This window comes from Salmo salar, chromosome ssa14 (genome assembly GCF_905237065.1).
Source record: "Salmo salar chromosome ssa14, Ssal_v3.1, whole genome shotgun sequence".
Lineage (NCBI taxonomy): Eukaryota > Metazoa > Chordata > Actinopteri > Salmoniformes > Salmonidae > Salmo > Salmo salar.
In genome coordinates, this window is record NC_059455.1 from 86,370,563 (window position 1) to 86,391,681 (window position 21,119).

The 21,119-nt window shown below is 45.6% G+C and overlaps 1 protein-coding gene across 2 annotated transcripts; it reads left to right on the forward strand.

Moving 5' to 3' along the window:
* The first annotated feature begins 1,011 nt into the window (after positions 1 to 1,011).
* Positions 1,012 to 19,578, forward strand: LOC100380457 (glycoprotein (transmembrane) nmb). 2 transcript variants are annotated; one of them, XM_014142929.2, is made up of 12 exons: positions 1,012 to 1,229; positions 1,970 to 2,107; positions 2,212 to 2,376; positions 5,383 to 5,556; positions 6,359 to 6,520; positions 10,746 to 11,036; positions 11,262 to 11,327; positions 11,458 to 11,787; positions 12,096 to 12,201; positions 12,359 to 12,585; positions 18,404 to 18,494; positions 18,842 to 19,578. In XM_014142929.2, the coding sequence occupies exons 1-12, from the start codon at positions 1,160 to 1,162 to the stop codon at positions 18,993 to 18,995; spliced, it is 1,974 nt and encodes a 657-aa protein (XP_013998404.1). In that variant the 5' UTR covers positions 1,012 to 1,159; the 3' UTR covers positions 18,996 to 19,578.
* The last annotated feature ends 1,541 nt before the right edge of the window (positions 19,579 to 21,119 follow it).

Sequence of the window (21,119 nt, forward strand, 5' to 3'; positions counted from 1 at the left end):
GCTGGAGCTGTTCTCGTGACAGCAGACTGATGGCCGGTCACGATGATCGTCACAGGTTGGGCTGAGTTAACGAGACGGCTCGCGCGTCATAAGATAACCGCACACCTTCCGGTTTGTATAGGGCAGTATAGACCTATACCGCTGCGTTGACATGAATTTGGGAGAAGAGAAAAGTTCCTCATTTTTTAGATGACAATGTCCCAAGACCTATGCTGTAAAATTCGTCAGCTATACGTTGAATAAAGTTATTTATTTGATTATGCAATTTGTGCGTAAAGGCAGCATTTCAACAGGAATGTGGCTTTAAGGAAAAGGCTATAGGCCTAAACAAATATGTATTTATTAGCCTATCGAAATATGTTTTCTTTTGAAGTTTTACCTAAATTGTTATTGAGTTTTGTTTAAAAATGGTTAGGATTTGAACAACACAATACTCTATTTCGAAAATATTATCTGCATCAATAAAAAAAACTCGGTAATAAGGCAAAATTCAAATTAATAGGCTCTGTTTGATCAAGATGTACAGGAACTGTCATGATTGAAAATAGGCTTTATGTAGAATATGTGAATATTTTGATAAAATAATATTCGATATTTTAATTTTTACAATAACTCGTGAAATAGCTTGGGTCTCTATTTCATTGAATTTCGATGCTTCATACAAATCCAGACCTGGCTATAGGCCTTTTAGCCAGACAAATCCTAATTTGTTCACGTCTGGAGTCTTCTGAAAACTACCAAATTGGACTAGGATTTGGACTCCATGCGTATAGCTTCTACCCTTTCAGACCTCCAAGTATTCTTCCACTTCCTGGATACTGGTAAATTATTATTTATGTTGTTGTTTAGGTGACGAGAGAACATGAGACGTTTTTTAGGTGTTTCAAGTGTAAGAGACAGGACAGAGCAGAGGGGGTGGGGACTGAGACGGTCCACATGAGGCTCGCGACCTAATGAAGGATGAGATGCGTCTTGTTATCAACATCACATGTTTGCGCGTGCATGCAGCCCTGTATTAAATTATGGAACTCGGGGCACGCGGGGGAAGAAAGGGAGAATACGTGTGTGTGCAGTTCTGTTTTTGGTGGGGTCTGCGTGAGGAGCAACTATCTTTGGGGTTTTGTGGATATTACAGGTGCAGCTTTTTATTCAAGTCGAAATGGGAGCTTTACATTATGTGTGTGTTCTGGCTTGCACTGTTTTCGTTTCTCAAGCAAATGGACTCAAAAGTAAGTACATTTTTGTTAGCTTTTTGGGTTTTAGCTCTACCCATCAATCAAGTTTGCGGTATAGGATGCAGATGACGTATTAGGTTTTGGCAAATGAATAACTAAAATGATATAGGAATACTTTTTACATTGTTAATTGATAATTGCTATGCGGTTTGTTTTACATTTGTCATTTTCAGCCTGTAAAGGTTTATTAATGCACTCAGTCAAGTATTTCAAATAACTATAGGTCGAAATAATTTACATTTATATGCCTTTTTCTCAGTTTACCCTGTGGTTTTCTAATTATCCTTTACAAGGAAAAGGCAACGCTCCTTTAATTGTTTTCTTCTGACCTTGCTCATCTCATAAGAATTTCAGAGAAGCGCGAGTTGTTATTGCGTTGCCAGCGTCTGTGCGCTTGTCCTGTCAGTCACAGTCCCATGAGCCCAATTACACCATTTACGCGCATGCACTTGGAGATCTGTCTTCTGCATTTTCCAAAGGCTACTTTTATTCAGTATATAACACGACTTTAAACAAAATCTATTGAACTCGTCAGTCAATATCCAGAATATTACAGTTTATTATGGTTAAGGTAATAGGCTTTTTTTCAACGAATTAACACGATACACTTACATTAGGGCTCTCACATTAGATAGATTTTCCAAAGTTTTTAAAAGCGCAATTTTAACCATAAATCTATAGGCCTAAGTCTTAAAACAAAATTGTACCTCTCTCTCTCTTCCTCTTTCTATCAGTTTACCGGGACATGTTCCCTCACAAGCATTCATTGTCGATGAAGTTCCCGCCGATCCCCGGTTGGAACCCAGACAGCAACCCGTGGGATGACTATATCTACCCACCCTTTGGTCCCAAGGAACTAACGCGGAGAAAAGGTGAGCACCACCAGCGACCTTGTTAAATTATGCGAAGAAAGTTTATAACGTTCTCACTTTAAAACATTACAACATTTATCAACTAATTTCACCTCTGGATCCAGGTAAGCCCGTCAAAGTACGCCTGACCAGCGACAGTCCAGCAATCAAAGGTTCTATGGTGTCATTCACTGCCAAGCTAGAGTACCCGCCATGTCAGAAGGAGGACACCAACGGGGAGCTGGTGTGGGATGAGCGCTGTCCAGATGGTATGGAGCTGGAGGCCTCAGGTGCTTCCCACAAACCACTCTACACACGCACTGTCACAACACACCCACACACACACCTAGCACAAACAAACCCACACACTCCCACCCAGAGACACACACCACACACCTAGCCTGAACAAACCCAGACACACAGACACACACATTCACAGTGGTGGACTTACCATGAGGAGCAATAGGTAATTACCTCAGGCCTCTCATCATCAAGCGGCCCCATGAGACCCCCCCCCATGCTCCGCTCGAGTTTTACTCCTAATATTAGAAAGTGTCATTAATCACCCACGGACTGGTTCATAATAAAGGACTATTCCATCCCGACAGAGTTCCCGTGCATTGTTTCACGCGATATGATTGCAAACGTGACTGTCACTGAGATTAAGTTGCAGCAATGAGAAGAAACAGAAAGATGTAATTTTTAACAGTAAAATTACCTAAGTTCTTTAGTAAAACGACATGTACTGCTGATAATAAGGTGCTGCTGATAATACTGCCATAGTCATCGAGGCAGAGGACATGTCCCACTGGGCACACACTTGTTGAATCAATGTTCCAGATCATTTCAATGAAATTACGTTGAACAAAGGTAGAATAGACGTTGAATTTGTGTCTGTGCTCAGTGGGGTATGTATAGCCCATGTATCTGATACTGAGTGGTATGTCATACTGGTATGTCATACTATTTTCAGCCAGACAGCATCAGATACATGGGCTACACATAGTAAGAGAGAGGGGCGTTGTTTCGCTCACTAGGATGCGTTCTCCTGTGAGATAGTTTCAGCCACTTGCGAATTGAAGGAAAGTTGGAAAGTTGGCGGATACACAGTGCACTGTTCGGATCCTGCAATTATTTTGGAAGAACGTGCAAAGGTAACCTACTTTTTGAAGTGATTTGTTTGAAAATCAGCTGAAAGCTGGTTGTGTTCATGGCACATTAAAAGGTCATACATTTTTACAGTTAAATTAAATGTCTATGACAAAACCCATTTTCAAAATGTGTGCACGTGCCTCAGTGTGTCCTCGGTCTGGCCTCTGCCTGGGGCCTCCAAATTGTATTGTATTTATTAAGGATCTCCATTAGTTTCTGCCAAGGCAGCAAATACTCTTCCTGGGGACCTGCAACATTAAGGCAGTTAGATACAATAAAAATATTACATTACATTTTATAAAACTTTTCACAACACATCAAGTGTGTTCTCTCAGGCCACTACTCTACTACCACATATCTACATTACAAAATCCATGTCTACCTATGTGTAGAGTGTGTGAGGTATCGTGTGTAGTTGAAGTCGGAAGTTTACATGCACCTTAGCCAAATACGTTTAAACTCTGTTTTTCACAATTCCTGACATTTAATCCTAGTAAAAATTCCCTGTCTTAGGTCAGTTAGGATCACAACTTTATTTTAAGAATGTGAAATGTCAGAATAATAGTTGAGAGAATGATTTATTTCAGCTTTTATTTCTTTCATCACATTCCAAGTGGGTCAGAAGTTTACATACACTCAATTAGTATTTGGTAGCATTGCCTTTAAATTGTTTAACTTGGGTCAAATGTTTCGGGTAGCCTTCCACAAGCTTCCCACAATAAGTTGGGTGAATTCTGGCCCATTCCTCCTGACAGAGCTGGTGTAACTGAGTCAGGTTTGTAGGCCTCCTTCCTCGCACACGCTTTTTCAGTTCTGCCCGCAACTTTTCTGTAGGCTTGAGGTCAGGGCTTTGTGATAGCCACTCCAATACCTTGACTTTGTTGTCCTTAAGCCATTTTGCCACAACTTTGGAAGTATGCTTCGGGTCATTGTCCATTTGGAAGACCCATTTGCGACCAAGCTTTAACTTCCTGACTGATGTCTTGAGATGTTGCTTCAATATATGCACATAATTTTCCTGCCTCATGATGCCATCTATTTTGTGAACCTATTTTGTGAAGTGCACCAGTCCCTCCTGCAGCAAAGCACCCCCACAACATGATGCTGCCACCCCTGTGCTTCACGGTTGGGATGGTGTTCTTCGGCTAGCAAGCTTCCCTCTTTTTCCTCCAAACATAACGATGGTGATTATGGCCAAACAGTTCTATTTTTGTTTCATCAGACCAGAGGACATTTCTCCAAAACGTACAATCTTTGTCCCCATGTGCAGTTGCAAACCGTAGTCTGGCCCTTTTATGGCGGTTTTGGAGCAGTGGCTTCTTCCTTGCTGAGCAGCCTTTCAGGTTATGTCGATATAGGACTCATTTTACTGTGGAATATCAATACCTTTGTACCTGTTTCCTCCAGCATCTTCACAAGGTCCTTTGCTGTTGTTCTGGGATTGATTTGCAATTTTCGCACCAAAGTACGTTAATCTCTAGGAGACAGAACGCGTCTCCTTCCTGAGCGGTATGAAAAATTGTTTGTGTCATGCACAAAGTAGATGTCTTAATCGACTTGCCAAAACTATAGTTTGTTAAGATGAAATTTGTGGAGTGGTTGAAAAACGAGTTTTAATGACTCCAACCTCAGTGTATGTAAACCTCCGACTTCAACTGTATGTGTGTGCCTGTGTGTCTCTTCACAGTCCCCTCTGTTCCATAAGGTGGATTTCTATCTGTTTTTAAATTCTGATTCTACTGCTTGCATCAGTTACCTGATGTGGAATAGAGTTCCATGTAGCCATGGCTCTATGTAGTACTGTCCGCTTCCCATAGTCTGTTCTTCACTTGGGGATTGTGAAATCACTAAGTACGCCCCTGCACATAAAACACACACACACACACACACACACACACACACACACACACACACACACACACACACACACACACACACACACACACACACACACACACACACACACACACACACACACACACACACACTTTACAACACCACGACAGCTGATAACAAGTTCATTATACAGTTAGCAATTAAGCATTCACAAAAACTGAATAACTCAACATTGAGACATGAAATAGGCTAGGGTGTACTACATTCTGTGAATTGACTGTAATTCTCCCCTCCACTGCCCTGGTCAGCTAACAGTCAGCTTAAGACTGGCTATGTGTTTAACTGGACCTCCTGGCTAGATGACTACGGCTTTGGAAAGTGTACTGACCTGAAGAGATGTAACGTCTTCCCAGACGGGAAACCCTTCCCTCAGAGCAACGACTGGAGACACAAGGGCTACGTCTACGTATGGCACTCCATGGGTAAGAGTCTCACTCAAACACAGTCAATTACGCATAGACATGCACACAGTCATAAACAAACACACAGATACATGCACAATGTCCCTCTCCCTGTCCTCCTGGAGGACCTGAGCCCTAGGACCATGCCTCAGGACTACCTGGCCTGATGACTCCTTGCTGTCCCCAGTCCACCTGGTTGTGCTGCTGCTCCTGTTTCAACTGTTCTGCCTGCGGCTATGGAACCCTGACCTGTTCACCGGACTCTCTCTCTCTCTACCGCACCTGCTGTCTCGACCTGAATGCTCTGAATGCTCGGCTATGAAAAGCCAACTAACATTTACTCCTGAGGTGCTGACCTGTTGCATCCCTCTACAACCAATGTGATTATTATCATTTGACCCTGCAGGTCATCTATGAACGCTTGCACATCTTGGCCATCTTCTGTTATAGTCTCCACCCGGCACAGCCAGAAGAGGACTGGCCACCCCTCAGAGCCTGCTTCCTCTTTAGGTTTATTTCTAGGTTCCTGCCTTTCTAGGGAGTTTTTCCTAGCCACCGTGCTTCTACATCTGCATTGCTTGCTGTTTGGGGTTTCATCCGCCACATCGGTGGATGATTGAATTTGATTGATTAGATGAGCTCTATTAAAGGTGAGGAGGCAGGTGCTTAGAGATGGAGATCTGCTATTACTCAAACTCTTTCTGCACTCTGATTCCTCCCTCCCTCCCTCAATCTCTCCTTCCTTCCTCCCTCCCTCCCTCCCTCCCTCCCTCCCTCCCTCCCTCCCTCCATTCTCTCCTTCCCTTCTCTCTCCCTCCCCCAGGTCAGTACTCTGAGACATGTGATGGCTCCTCCTCCACCCTGACAGTGAACACCAGTGACATCATTCTGGGGGCAGAGCTGATGGAGGTCATGGTGTACAGGAAACGTGAGCGCAGGAAGTACAGCCCCCTGGCCACCGACAAAGCCGTCTTCTTTGTCACAGGTGAGTCCGCTGTATACACTTCATGTCTACTCTCCAAGCATCACGTGTCTCAATCAGCAACCTTGCTTCCTCCCATCTACTATTCTTCCTTCCCCATATACATCTTATAGGACACCAAGCCCTTCCCCATATACATCTTATAGGACACCAAGCCCTTCCCCATATACATCTTATAGGACACCAAGCCCTTCCCCATATACATCTTATAGGACACCAAGCCCTTCCCCATATACATCTTATAGGACACCAAGCCCTTCCCCATATACATCTTATAGGACACCAAGCCCTTCCCCATATACATCTTATAGGACACCAAGCCCTTCCCCATATACATCTTATAGGACACCAAGCCCTTCCCCATATACATCTTATAGGACACCAAGCCCTTCCCCATATACATCTTATAGGACACCAAGCCCTTCCCCATATACATCTTATAGGACACCAAGCCCTTCCCCATATACATCTTATAGGACACCAAGCCCTTCCCCATATACATCTTATAGGACACCAAGCCCCTTCCCCATATACATCTTATAGGACACCAAGCCCTTCCCCATATACATCTTATAGGACACCAAGCCCTTCCCCATATACATCTTATAGGACACCAAGCCCTTCCCCATATACATCTTATAGGACACCAAGCCCCTCCCCTTGTACATCTTATAGGACACCAAGCCCCTTCCCCATATACATCTTATAGGACACCAAGCCCTTCCCCATATACATCTTATAGGACACCAAGCCCCTCCCCATATACATCTTATAGGACACCAAGCCCTTCCCCATATACATCTTATAGGACACCAAGCCCTTCCCCATATACATCTTATAGGACACCAAGCCCTTCCCCATATACATCTTATAGGACACCAAGCCCCTCCCCTATGTACATCTTATAGGACACCAAGCCCCTTCCCCATATACATCTTATAGGACACCAAGCCCCTTCCCCTATGTACATCTTATAGGACACCAAGCCCCTTCCCCATATACATCTTATAGGACACCAAGCCCTTCCCCATATACATCTTATAGGACACCAAGCCCCTTCCCCATATACATCTTATAGGACACCAAGCCCCTTCCCCATATACATCTTATAGGACACCAAGCCCCTCCCCATATACATCTTATAGGACACCAAGCCCCTCCCCTTGTACATCTTATAGGACACCAAGCCCCTCCCCTTGTACATCTTATAGGACACCAAGCCCCTCCCCATATACATCTTATAGGACACCAAGCCCTTCCCCATATACACCAAGCCCTTAGTCAGGTGGAGCTTTAGCACTTTGCTTTCACTTATTCAATCAATTCTGACTAGCCGTAGGGAGTCAAGGATTTTGCTGATTGGAACGCAGGCATAGTATAGTCTCTCTTACACATCATCCAAACAGCCTTAGAAGGAGGCTAAACGTTACAGCCACAGGCCTGCTCATGGCTTTGAGCAAGAAATTGACTGTCAGGAGTTAAATGGACTTGACATGGGGAAAGGCATTGTGGGATGTTTTGAAAACTAAGGGAGGAAAATGTTTTTTTTACAAACTTGTTTTGTACTGTGAAGTTAATCTGAATATGTACTTCATGTTTTCACATAGGCAGGAGGCCTATATATTCTCATATGTGTGCTCTGCTGTAGCCTATATTCATTTATTTTATTTGAAGTTTCATTCTGATATTGTGATATTTGCTCTACTGCGACATTGATATCTTGGAAATTATATGACATTCGGGTGTTGTAAGCCCCACAGCTGAGTGTGTGTGCATATGCATATGACGTGTGTTCTACAGTGACGTAAATGTCGCAGTACATTGATGTCTAGAAAATGAGGCTATAAGAATTTCGGACTTGTGTAAGCCCCACAGCTAAACTCAAGTGTGTGGGCTTACTGCAGTGACGTCTAAAATGCTTTGAATTAATCAGCACCTTGGAGAGTGCTGTCCATTTCACCACCAATAGGCTACTTGGCTGTTTACTCTGTCTGCTGCGGTGCTATGTGGAGTTTGTCACTTTTTTTTCTCAATGTGTTCCAGTACCTCATACCTCCCCCAGATTAACAAACGCACCCTATGTGTTCCGGGACCTCATACCTCCCCCAGATTAACAAACGCACCCTATGTGTTCCGGCACCTCATACCTCCCCCAGATTAACAAACGCACCCTATCAAATCAAATCAAATCAAATGTATTTATATAGCCCTTCGTACATCAGCTGATATCTCAAAGTGCTGTACAGAAACCCAGCCTAAAACCCCAAACAGCAAGCAATGCATGTGAAAGAAGCACGGTGGCTAGGAAAAACTCCCTAGGAAAAACTCCCTAGAAAGGCAAAAACCTAGGAAGAAACCTAGAGAGGAACCAGGCTATGAGGGGTGGCCAGTCCTCTTCTGGCTGTGCCGGGTGGATATTATAACGGAACATGGTCAAGATGTTAAAATGTTCATAAATGACCAGCATGGTCAAATAATAATAATCATAGTAGTTGTCGAGGGTGCAACAAGCACGTCCGGTGAACAGGTCAGGGTTCCATAGCCGGGGGGGGGTTAGAAGGATTACTTTATCCTATCCCAGGTATTCCTTAAAGAGGTGGGGTTTCAGGTGTCTCCGGAAGGTGGTGATTGACTCCTCTGTCCTGGCGTCGTGAGGGAGCTTGTTCCACCATTGGGGTGCCAGAGCAGCGAACAGTTTTGACTGGGCTGAGCGGGAACTGTGCTTCCTCAGAGGTAGGGAGGCGAGCAGGCCAGAGGTGGATGAACGCAGTGCCCTTGTTTGGGTGTAGGGTCTGATCAGAGCCTGAAGGTACGGAGCTGCCGTAGGCAAGCACCATGGTCTTGTAGCGGATGCGAGCTTCAACTGGAAGCCAGTGGAGAGAGCGGAGGAGCGGGGTGACGTGAGAGAACTTGGGAAGGTTGAACACCAGACGGGCTGCGGCGTTCTGGATGAGTTGTAGGGGTTTAGTGGCACAGGCAGGGAGCCCAGCCAACAGCGAGTTGCAGTAATCCAGGCGGGAGATGACAAGTGCCTGGATTAGGACCTGCACCGCTTCCTGTGTGAGGCAGGGTCGTACTCTGCGAATGTTGTGGAGCATGAACCTACAGGATCGGGTCACCGCCTTGATGTTAGTGGAGAACGACAGGGTGTTGTCCAGGGTCACGCCGAGGCTCTTAGCACTCTGGGAGGAGGACACAAGGGAGTTGTCAACCGTGATGGCGAGATCATGGAACGGACAGTCCTTCCCCGGGAGGAAGAGCAGCTCCGTCTTGCCGAGGTTCAGCTTGAGGTGGTGAACCGTCATCCACACTGATATGTCTGCCAGACATGCAGAGATGCGATTCGCCACCTGGTTGTCAGAAGGGGGAAAGGAGAAGATTAATTGTGTGTTGTCTGCATAGCAATGATAGGAGAGACCATGTGAGGATATGACAGAGCCAAGAGACTTGGTGTATAGCGAGAATAGGAGAGGGCCTAGAACAGAGCCCTGGGGGACACCAGTGGTGAGAGCACGTGGTGCGGAGACAGATTCTCGCCACGCCACCTGGTAGGAGCGACCTGTCAGGTAGGACGCAATCCAAGCGTGGGCCGCGCCGGAGATGCCCAGCTCAGAGAGGGTGGAGAGGAGGATCTGATGGTTCACAGTATCAAAGGCAGCAGATAGGTCTAGAAGGATGAGAGCAGAGGAGAGAGAGTTAGCTTTAGCAGTGCGGAGAGCCTCCGTGACACAGAGAAGAGCAGTCTCAGTTGAATGCCCAGTCTTGAAACTTGACTGATTATTCTGAGAGAGATGGCAAGAGAGCTGGCCAAGGACGGCACGTTCAAGAGTTTTGGAGAGAAAAGAAAGAAGGGATACTGGTCTGTAGTTGCACCCTATGTGTTCCGGGACCTCATACCTCCCCCAGATTAACAAACGGTGCGTTTGTTAATCTGGGGGAGGTATGAGGTCCCGGGATCGAGGTCCCGGGTATGAGGTTCCGGGATCTCATACCTCCCCCAGATTAACAAACGCACCCTATGTGTTCCGGGACCTCATACCTCCCCTAGATTAACAAACGCACCCTATGTGTTCCGGGACCTCATACCTCCCCCAGATTAACAAACGCACGCTATGTGTTCCGGGACCTCCCGATTTACAAATGAAGCACTGGATACAGATAGATGAATGTATAGATGAACGGATGTGTCATGTCTGAGTGTTTCTCGTTAACCTTTACCCATCCACAGACAAGATCCCAGTGACTGTGAATATTTCCCAGAAGGCATCAGCCAACCTGTCGGACAGCGTATTTGTGCGTGGCGAGGACGTTGTGTTCAGTGTGTCGGTTCACGACCCCAGTAACTACCTGAAAACCGCAGACGCTGTCAACTACATCTGGGACTTCAAGGACGGCAACCAGCTGGTCACCCATAGCAACGTAGCCACTCACTCCTACAGTGCGGTTGGAGATGTCAACGTGAAGCTGAGGGTGGAGGCAGCGTTCAAGATCCCATGTCCTCCGCCCACGCAAACTACAGGTAAGCACACTTGAGTCACACACTTCACTTCAGTGGATATTGCAGGTACACAAACCTAGAAGTACATAGTACACACTAATGAGCTCCATCTTTCACCATACTACTGGCACTCCAGCCTGGAATAAGGTATGCACCATTGGGGGAATGTTGTTTTAACTGATTGCACTGCAGCCCCATGTCCGTCTTCGAAGCGTTATGTCATATCTCTCTTTTTCTCTCCTTCAGCGGCCCACACACCTCCCCCTGGCACTCACGCCATCACTCGCAAAATGGAGACAACCCATGGTTTTGGTAAGAATGACCTCTGTAATGTGCGTTGAATAGAAGTGTCTGCCAGAGTGTATGAGGAAGTGTTTTCTCTTCTGAGTTTAGTTCTATTCAGCTGACATAAACTGTCCAAATTCCACTGTCTCGTTTCCAGTGCCAGTCACCACTGCCAGACCCGCCTCCAACACACCTGTTCCTATGACTACAGGCTTCCCGACAACAGAGCCCCTCCCCCCAACGGTTGCTGACGTGACCTTGGCGCTGTTCAACCCGATACAACTTTTTGCCCAGTTCTTGTTAGCTGGCCCCACCCCCATGTCCCTGCCTACTGGCCCTACCCCAATGTCCCTGCCGGCTGGCCCCACCCCCATGTCCCTGCCTACTGGCCCCACCCCCATGGCCCAGCTCCGCCACGCACATTTGGCAGCCAATGACTGCTTCCGCTACTTCTACGGAACCTTCCAGACCAACATCACCATTATTGGTGGGTGGATGAGGATATTGTGCGTCTCAAATGGCATCATATTCCATTTATAGTGCACTACTTTGGGGCCCATAAGGCCCATATGTCTCTGGTCAAAGTAGTGCCCTATATAGGGAATAGGGTGCCATTTTGTCCGTAAACACTCTCATAGGGGCAAGTACTAAGTTCCACTGCCCAATGTCTACACAAATGTTCACTTAATCATGCATTGATATCAATGGGAGTGGAAGTTAGTATTTGCCCCGTTGTGAAAAGTATTCAATCCAAGCGTGTTTTAATCACTCCATCCATGCCTTACCCAATCACAGAACCCAAGCACTTAATCAACAGCCAGCCAGCCAATCGGATCGTGGACGTGTCTGCTGCCAAGGTCACCAACACTGACATCAGCTTCCTGGTCAAGTGCCTGGGCAGGTGAGTGGAACACAGTTGGATGTGGCTATGGCAACCCTCAGACATGTTTTTGGACTAGTGAAAAATGTCATTTGTAATGAATATTAACCCACAAACCACTCCATAGTTGCCCCATCCATCTACCATAATCACCCTCCTCTCTCCTCCTCTCCCCCAGCACTCCCACCTTAGCCTGCACCATCGTCTCGGACCCCTCTTGCCACCAGGTGAGGAACATCGTGTGTGATGATGTGCCCCCGTCGTCGGAGTGCAAGGTGCGCCTGCGGAGGACCTTCCTGGAGCCAGGGACCTACTGTGTCAACATCACCCTGGAGGACGCCAGCAGTCTGGCCCTCACCACCACCACCACCATCACCATAAGCAACACTGACCCTGACACACCCAGTAGGTCACAGGGCTAGACCCTGGGGTCTTATTCAAGTTGAGTCCCAAATGGCACCCTACAGTCAATTCGGAAAGTATTCAGACCCCAGGACTTTTCCCCAATTTTCTTACATTACAGCCTTATTTTTTTTATGGATTAAATAGTTTTTTCCCCCTCATCAATCTACACACAATACCCCATAATGACATAGCAAAAACATGTTTTTAGACTTTCTTTAAAACATTTTTTAAAAAGTATTATAAAATATTAAATGCTGAAATTAGACATTTACATAAGCATTCAGATCCTTTACTCAGTACTTTGTTGAAGCACCTTTGACAGCGATTACAGCCTCGAGTCTTCTTGGGTATGACGCTACAAGCTTGGCACACCTGTATTTCTGCCATTCTTCTCTGAAGATCCTTAGCTTGTTAGCATTGGCCTGCTAACTGTCTGAATGCCTCTCTCTAATATCAATATGCCTTGTCCATTACTGTCCTGCTTAGTGATTACTGTCTTATTTCACTGTAGAGCCTCTAGCCCTGCTCAATATGCCTTAACCAACCATGTTGTTCCACCTCCTAAATATGCGATGACATCACCTGGTTTAAACGTCTCTAGAGACTATATCTCTCTCATCATTACTCAATGCCTAGGTTTACCTCCAATGTACTCACATTCTACCTTACCTTTGTCTGTACACTATGCCTTGAATCTATGCTATCGTGCCCAGTAACCTGCTCCTTTTACTCTCTGTTCCGAACGTGCCAGACAGCCAGTTCGTATAGCCTTTAGCCGTACCCTTATCCTACTTCTCCTCTGTTCCTCTGGTGATGTAGAGGTTAATCCAGGTCCTGCAGTGCCTAGCTTCACTCCCACTCCCCAGGTGCTCTCATTTGTTGACTTCTGTAACCATAAAAGCCTTGGTTTCATGCATGTTAACATTAGAAGCCTACTCCCTAAGTTTGTTTTACATTTACATTTTTTTACATTTGAGTCATTTTAGCAGACGCTCTTATCCAGAGCGACTTACAGTAGTGAATGCATACATTTCATTTCATACATTTTTTCCCCCTTTTTTTCCCTCCGTACTGGCCCCCCGTGGGAATCGAACCCACAACCCTGGCGTTGCAAACACCATGTTCTACCAACTGAGCCACTGCTTTAGCACACTCTGCCAACCCGGATGTCTTAGCCGTGTCTGAATCCTGGCTTAGGAAAACCACCAAAAACCGTGAAATCTCCATCGCTAACTATAACATTTTCCACCAAGATAGAACTGCCAAAGGGGGCGGTGTTGAAATCTACTGCAAAGATAGCCTGCAGAGTTCTGTATTACTATCCAAGTCTGTACCCAAACAATTTGAGCTTCTACTTCTAAAAATGCACCTTTCCAGAAACAAGTCTCTCACTGTTGCCTCTTTCTATAGACCTCCCTCTGCCCCCAGCTGTGCCCTCGATACCATATGTGAATTGATTGCCCCCCATCTATCTTCTGAGCTCATGCTACTAGGTGACCTAAACTGGGACATGCTTAACACCCCGGCCATCCTACAATCTAAGCTTGATGCCCTCAATCTCACACAAATTATCAATTAACCTACCAGGTACAACCCCAAATCTGTAAACACGGGCACCCTCATAGATGTCATCCTGACTAACTCGCCCTCCAAATAAACCTCTGCTGTTTTCAATCAAGATCTCAGCGATCACTGCCTCATTGCCTGCATCCGTAATGGGTCTGCGACCAAACAACCACCCCTCATCACTGTCAAACGCTCCCTAAAACACTTCTGCGAGCAGGCCTTTCTAATCAACCTGGCCGGGGTATCCTGGAATGACATTGACCTCATCCCGTAAGTAGATGATGCCTGGCTATTCTTTAAAAGTGCCTTCCTCACCATCTTAAATAAGCATGCCCCACTCAAAAAAAATTGAACTAGGAATAGATATAGTCCTTGGTTCACTCCAGACCTGTCTGCCCTTGACCAGCACAAAAACATCCTGTGGCGTTCTGCATTAGCATCGAATAGCCCCCGTGATATGCAACTTTTCAGGGAAGTTAGGAACAAATATACACAGGCAGTTAGAAAAGCTAAGGATAGCTTTTTCAAACAGAAATTTGCATCCTGTAGTACTAACTCAAAAAAGTTCTGGGACACTGTAAGTCCATGGAGAATAAGAGCACCTCCTCCCAGCTGCCCACTGCTCTGAGGCTAGGAAACACTGTTACCACCGATAAATCCACTATAATTGAGAATTTGAATAAGCATTTCTCTACGGCTGGCCATGCTTTCCACCTGGCTACCCCTACCCCGGTAAACTCTCCTTCACCCAAATCCAGATAGCTGATGTTCTGAAAGAGCTGCAAAACCTGGACCCATACAAATCGGCCGGGCTAGACAATCTGGACCCTCTCTTTCTAAAATGATCTGCCGAAATTGTTGCAACCCGTATTACTAGCCTGTTCAACCTCTCTTTCGTATTGTCTGAGATTCCCAAAGATTGGAAAGCAGCCGCGGTCATCCCCCTCTTCAAAGGGGGTGACACTCTAGACCCAAACTGCTGCAGACCTATATCTATCCTACCCTGTCTTTCTAAGGTCTTCGAAAGCCAAGTTAACAAACAGATTACCGACCATTTTGAATCTCACCGTACCTTCTCCGCTATGCAACCTGGGTTCAGAGCTGGTCGTGGGTGCACCTCAGCCACGCTCACGGTCCTAAACGACATCATAACCACCATTGATAAGAGACATTACTCTGCAGCCGTATTCATTGACCTGGCCAAGGCTTTCGACTCTGTCAATCACCACATTCTTATTCGCAGACTTGACAGCCTTGGTTTCTCAAATGATTGCCTCACCTGGTTTATCAACTACTTCTCTGATAGAGTTCAGTGTGTCAAATCAGAGGGCCTGTTGTCTGGACCTCTGGCAGTCTCTATGGGTGTGCCACAGGGTTCAATTCTCGAGCCGACTCTCTTCTCTGTATACATCATTGATGTTGCTCTTGCTGCTGGTGATTCTCTGATCCACCTCTACGCAGACGACACCATTCTGTATACTTCTGGCCCCTCTTTGGACACTGTGTTAACTAACCTCCAGACAAGCTTCAATGCCATACAACTCTCCTTCCGTGGTCTCCAACTGCTCTTAAATGCAAGTAAAACTAAATGCATGCTATTCAATCGATCACTGCCCGCCCCTGCTCGCCCGTCCAGCATCACTACTCTGGACGGCTCTGACTTAGAATACGTGGACAACTACAAATACCTAGGTGTCTGGTTAGACTGTAAACTCTCCTTCCAGACTCACATTAAGCATCTCCAATCCAAAATTAAATCTACAATCAGGTTCCTATATCGCAACAAAGCATCCTTCACTCATGCTGCCAAACATACCCTCGTAAAACTGACCATCCTACCGATTCTCGACTTCGGCGATGTCATCTATAAAATAGCCTCCAACACTCTACTCAACAAACTGGATGCAGTCTATCACAGTGCCATCCGTTTTGTCACCAAAGCCCCATACACTACCCACCATTGCGACCTGTACGCTCTCGTTGGTTGGCCCTCGCTTCATACTCGTCGCCAAACCCACTGGCTACAGGTTATCTACAAGTCTCTGCTAGGTAAAACCCCGGCTTATCTCAGCTCACTGGTCACCATAGCAGCACCCACTCGTAGCACGCGCTCCAGCAGGTATATCTCACTGGTCACCCCCAAAGCCAATTCCTCCTTTGGTCGTCTTTCCTTCCAGTTCTCTGCTGCCAATGACTGGAACGAACTGCAAAAATCTCTTTAGCTGGAAACTCATATCTCCCTCACTAGCTTTAAGCACCAGCTGTCAGAGGAGCTCACAGATCACTGCACCTGTACATAGCCCATCTATCTACCTACCTCATCCCCATACTGTATTTATTTATTTTGCACCCCAGTATCTCTACTTGCACATTCATCTTCTGCACATCTACCATTCCAGTTTAATTGCTCTATTGCAATTACTTCACCACCATGGCCTATTTATTGCCTTAACTTACCTCATTTGCACTCACTGTATATAGACTTTTTGTTTTCTTTTGTTCTACTGTATTATTGACTGTATGTTTTGTTTATTCCATGTGTAACTCTGTGTTGTTGAATGTGTCGAATTGCTATGCTTTATCTTGGCCAGGTCGCAGTTGCAAATGAGAACTTGTTCTCAACTAGCCTACCTGGTTAAATAAAGGTGAAATGAATAAATAAAATAAATCCTCTCAAGGTCTGTCAGGTTGGATGGGGAGCATCGCTGCACAGCTATTTTCAGGTCTCTCCAGAGATGTTCTATCGGGTTCAAGTCCAGGCTCTGGCTGGGCCAGTCAAGGACATTCAGAGACTTGTCCCGAAGCCACTCCTGTGTTGTCTTGGCTGTGTGCTTAGGGTTGTTGTCCTCTTTAAAGGTGAACCTTCTCCCCAGTCTGAGGTGCTGAGTGCTCTGGAACAGGTTTTCATCAAGGGTCTCTCTGTTCTTTTCTTCGTTCATCTTTCCCTTGATCCTGACTAGTCTTCCAGTCCCTGCCGCTGAAAAACATCCCTACAGCATGATGCTGCCATCACCATGCTTCACTGTAGTGATGGTGCCAGGTTTCCTCCAGACGTGACGCTTGGCATTCAGGCCAAAGAGTTAATTCTTGGTTTCATCAGACCAGAGAATCTTGTTTCTCATGGTCTGAGATTCCTTTAGGTGTCTTTTGGCAAATTCCAAGCAGGCTGTCATGTGTCTTTTACTGAGGAGTGGCTTCCGTCTGCCCACTCTACCATAAATGCCTGATTGGTTGAGTGCTGTAGAGACGGTTGTCCTTCTGGAGGAACTCTGGAGCTCTGTCAGAGTGACCATCGGAGTCTTGGACCCTTCTCCCCCGATTGCTCAGTTTGGCTGGGCGGCCAGCTCTAGGAAGAGTCTTGGTGGTTCCAAACTTCCATTTAAGAATGATGGAGGCCAATGTGTTCTTGGGGACCTTCAACGCTGCAGAACATATTTTGCTACCCTTCCCCAGATCCGTGCCTCAACACAATCCTGTCTCGGAGCTCTACGGACAGTTCCTTCGATCTCATGACTTGGCTTTTGATCTGACATGCACTGTCAACTGTGGGACCTTATGTAGACAGGTGTATGCATTTCCAAATCATGTCCAATTAATTTAATTTACCACAGGTAAATCAAGTTGTTGAAACATCCCGATGATCAAATGAAAAAGGATGCACCTGAGCTCAATTTCGAGTCTCATAGTAAAAGGTCTGAATACTTATGTAAATAAGTTATTTCTGTTTTTTAATTTTAATACATTTGCAAAACATTTTAAAACCTGTTTTTTCACTTTGTTATTGAGTTATTGTGTGGAGAATGATGAGGATTTAATTTTTTTTAATCCATTTTAGATTAAGGCTGTAACATAACAATATTTGGGAAATATGAAGTGGTCTGAATACTTTCCTTGTGCACTGTATATAGTGAATAGTTTGCCGTATGGATGGGCCCTGGTCAAGGTAGTACACTATATAGGGAGTAGGGTGCCATTTGGGATACAATGTTGTGAATGTGTATAAATCCAAAGTCATAGATGGGATTTTAATTTTGAAGTTTATGTTTCGTTTGATGGTATTTAGGCACAGTTTACACCTGATACTAAAGTGGTTTATTTCTCTCCTAATCTCATCCCACCTCTCTCCACTTCTTTCCACCCCCCCACCCCCCTTTGATTCTTGACTCCCCTCGATCCATTCCACCTCTCTATCACTGTCAATTTCCCTCACATTTTTGTCTCTCCGTCCATCCCTCCCCCCATCTGTTTGTAGAGTCTAAAGCTCCTCATGCTGCAGAGGTTGTCCTCTCCTCCAGTGCTATTCTGGTAGCCATCTTTGCCTTTATCGCCTTCATGGTCTACAAGTAAGTCAAGCCACTCAGTATTACATGCGCACAGTTTCCCTTACTCATGATCTCCCCCACTTCATCTCTCTCCCCTATCCCCCTCCCCTACATCTCTCCCTCCTCCCCTCCATCTCTCTGTCCGCTCCTCCTCGTCTCTCCCTCTCCCCCATCCCCTCCATCTCCCCCTGCCCTCCATCTCTCCTCCCTCACTTCCCCACCCCATCTCCCCCTACCCTCCATCTCTCCTCTCTCCATCTCTCCCCCTTCTCTCCATATCTCGCTCCCCTCTGTCTGTTATCTCATCTCTCCTCCTCCCCCTCCCATCCATCTCTCCCTCCTCTCATTTCCTCTCTCTCCCCTCCCAGGCGCTATAAAGTCTACAAGCGGGTGAGGAGGTCCCTGGTGGAGGATGCCAGTGGCCATGTTGGTGTTGGGGGTCGTATGGGCCGGCTGAGGGAGGTAATATTCCCCACCAACGAGGAGAGGAGTCGCCTGCTGTCGGACAGACACCCCCTGTAGACCCACCGACGGTACTACAGCCACAGGCTGCAAATTTGGGGTGTATTCAGTGGTGTGAAACGTTTTGAACGGTGCAGATAGAAATAGAATAAAGAGCTTACTGGATTCCCTTTCGTACCAGACAGACAAGCATATCTGTTCTACACAATACATTTCTATCTCAATGTTCTGCGACATTATATAATCCTTAACAGGCCCCAGGATTTTTACTCAGAGGTTCTTCAGTACCAAGTTTAATTTTAGCACATTCATAAATGCATCACAAATAAGATATCTATACCAATAACTAAGTGAACTAACAACTGTTAATAAGATAGCAAGAGGAACATTTAACTTTTGATAATAAATATGAAAATACTAATGCATTTTCTGTTTAGTTGACTTTGTTGTAGAAAAGTATGTCTATAGGAAGTCTACACCCTCCTTGGATTTCTTCACATATTGTGTTACAAAGTGGGATTAAAATGGATTTCATTGTAATTTTTTGTCAACAGCCTACACAAAATACTCTGTAATGTCAAAGTGGAAGAAAAGGTATATCTTTTAAAGATGAATGAAAAATAAAAACACTAACATACCTTAAGTATTCACCCCGAGTCAATACATGTTAGAATCACCTGTAGCAGTGATTACAGCTGGGTCTTCTTGGGTAAGCCTCATAACAGCTTTGCACACCTGTAGTGCAATATTTTCAAGCAGATAAGTCAAAAGTGTAACTTGGCAGCTCAGGAACATTCACCGTCTTGGTAACTCCAGCGTACATTCGGGCTTATTGTCCTGCTGAAAGGTTAGTTGATCTCCCAGTGTCTGGTAGAAAGCAGACTGAAGCAGGTTTTCGCCTGTACTTAGCTCCATCCCGTTTCTTTTCACTGCATTTGCTGATGTCAAGCAGACCCATTACATGATGCAGCCACCACCATGCTTAAAAATAAGGAGACAGTTCCTCAGTGATGTGTTTGCTCCAAACATAAGGCTTTGCATTTAGGCCAAAAAGTGTATTTTATTGTATTATTTTATTTCTTAGTTGCATACAGGATGCATGTTTAGGAATATTTGTATTCTTTACACTGGTCTTATACAGTGCATTCAGAAAGTATTCAGACCCCTTGACTTTTTCCACATTAAGTTACAGCCTTATTCTACAATGGATTAAATACATTTTCCCCCTCAATCTACACACAATACTCCATAATGACAAAGTGAGAACAGGTTTAGACTTTTTTTCAAATGTATTAGCAATAAAAATGAAATCTTATTTACATAAGTATTCAGACCCTTTGCAATGAGACTCAAAAGTGCGCTCAGGTGCATCCTGTTTCCATTGATCATCCTTGAGATGTTTCTTCAACTTGGGAGTCCACCTGTGGTAAATTCAATTGACTGGACATAATTTGGAAAGACACCTGTCTGGTCCTAGAGATGGCCGCCCTGACAAACTGAGCAATCGGGGAGAAGGGCCTTGGTCAGGGAAGTGACCAAGAACCTGATGGTCACTCTGACAGAGCTCCAGAGTTCCTCTGTGGATAACCATTTCTGCAGCACTCCACCAATCAGGCCTTTATGGTAGTGGCCAGATGGAAGCCACTCAGTAAATCACATAACAGCCTGCTTGGAGTTTTCCCAAAAGGCACCTAAAGGACTCTGACCATGAGAAAAAAGATTCTCTTGTCTGATGAAACCAAGATTTAACTCTTTGGCCTGAATGCCAAGCGTCACGTCTGGAGGAAACCTGGCACCATCCCTATGGTGAAGCATGGTGTCAGCATCATACTGTGGGGATGTTTTTCAGCGGCAGGGACTGGGAGACTAGTCAGGATCGAGGGAAAGTACAGAGAGGTCCTTGATGAAAACCTCCAGAGCACTCAGTACCTCAGACTAGGGCAAAGGTTCACCTTCCAACAGGACAATGACCCTAAGCACACAGCCAGGAGTGTCTTCGGGACAAGTCTCAATGTCCTTGAGCGGCCCAGCCAGAGCCTGGACTTGAACCCGATCGTACATCTCTGGAGAGACCTGAAAATAGCTGTGCAGCGACACTCCCCCTCCAACCTGCAGAGAATTAGAAATACAGGTGTGCTGAGCTTGTAGCATCACACCCAAGAAGACTTGAGGCTGTAATCGCTG